A 250-nucleotide genomic window follows, 5' to 3' on the forward strand; every position below is an offset into this window, starting at 1 on the left:
CCAGCCATCCCTTCCACACAAAGGATGCCTTCATCCTCGGCTTTGTGGGCCAGCATAGGTCCAGCAACTACATCACCAATAGCATAGATGCTATCAGACCAATGAAACAGAATAAGACACTGTTTAAAAACATCCTAGCACACCTAGGCTGCCTTATATAACAGTCAGTTTGAAACATGTTACTGAAAACACTAAATCAAAGCAGATTAAAATACTAAATTTCAAAAAAAATACAAAGTATAAAAGAGCG

The 250-nt window shown here is 38.4% G+C and overlaps 1 protein-coding gene across 1 annotated transcript in view; it reads right to left on the bottom strand.

The window, feature by feature from the left end:
* DLD (dihydrolipoamide dehydrogenase) overlaps nt 1-250 on the bottom strand; it is a gene marked incomplete at its 5' end in the record, with an annotated part of 14,344 nt that overhangs the window by 3,001 nt on the left and 11,093 nt on the right. The window contains one exon of the mRNA XM_010133687.1: nt 1-90. Within this exon, the coding sequence (XP_010131989.1) occupies nt 1-90 (90 nt within the window). The remainder of the gene's footprint in view (nt 91-250) is intronic.

Source organism: Buceros rhinoceros, unplaced genomic scaffold (genome assembly GCF_000710305.1).
Source record: "Buceros rhinoceros silvestris isolate BGI_N320 unplaced genomic scaffold, ASM71030v1 scaffold9083, whole genome shotgun sequence".
NCBI classification, from domain to species: Eukaryota; Metazoa; Chordata; class Aves; order Bucerotiformes; family Bucerotidae; genus Buceros; species Buceros rhinoceros.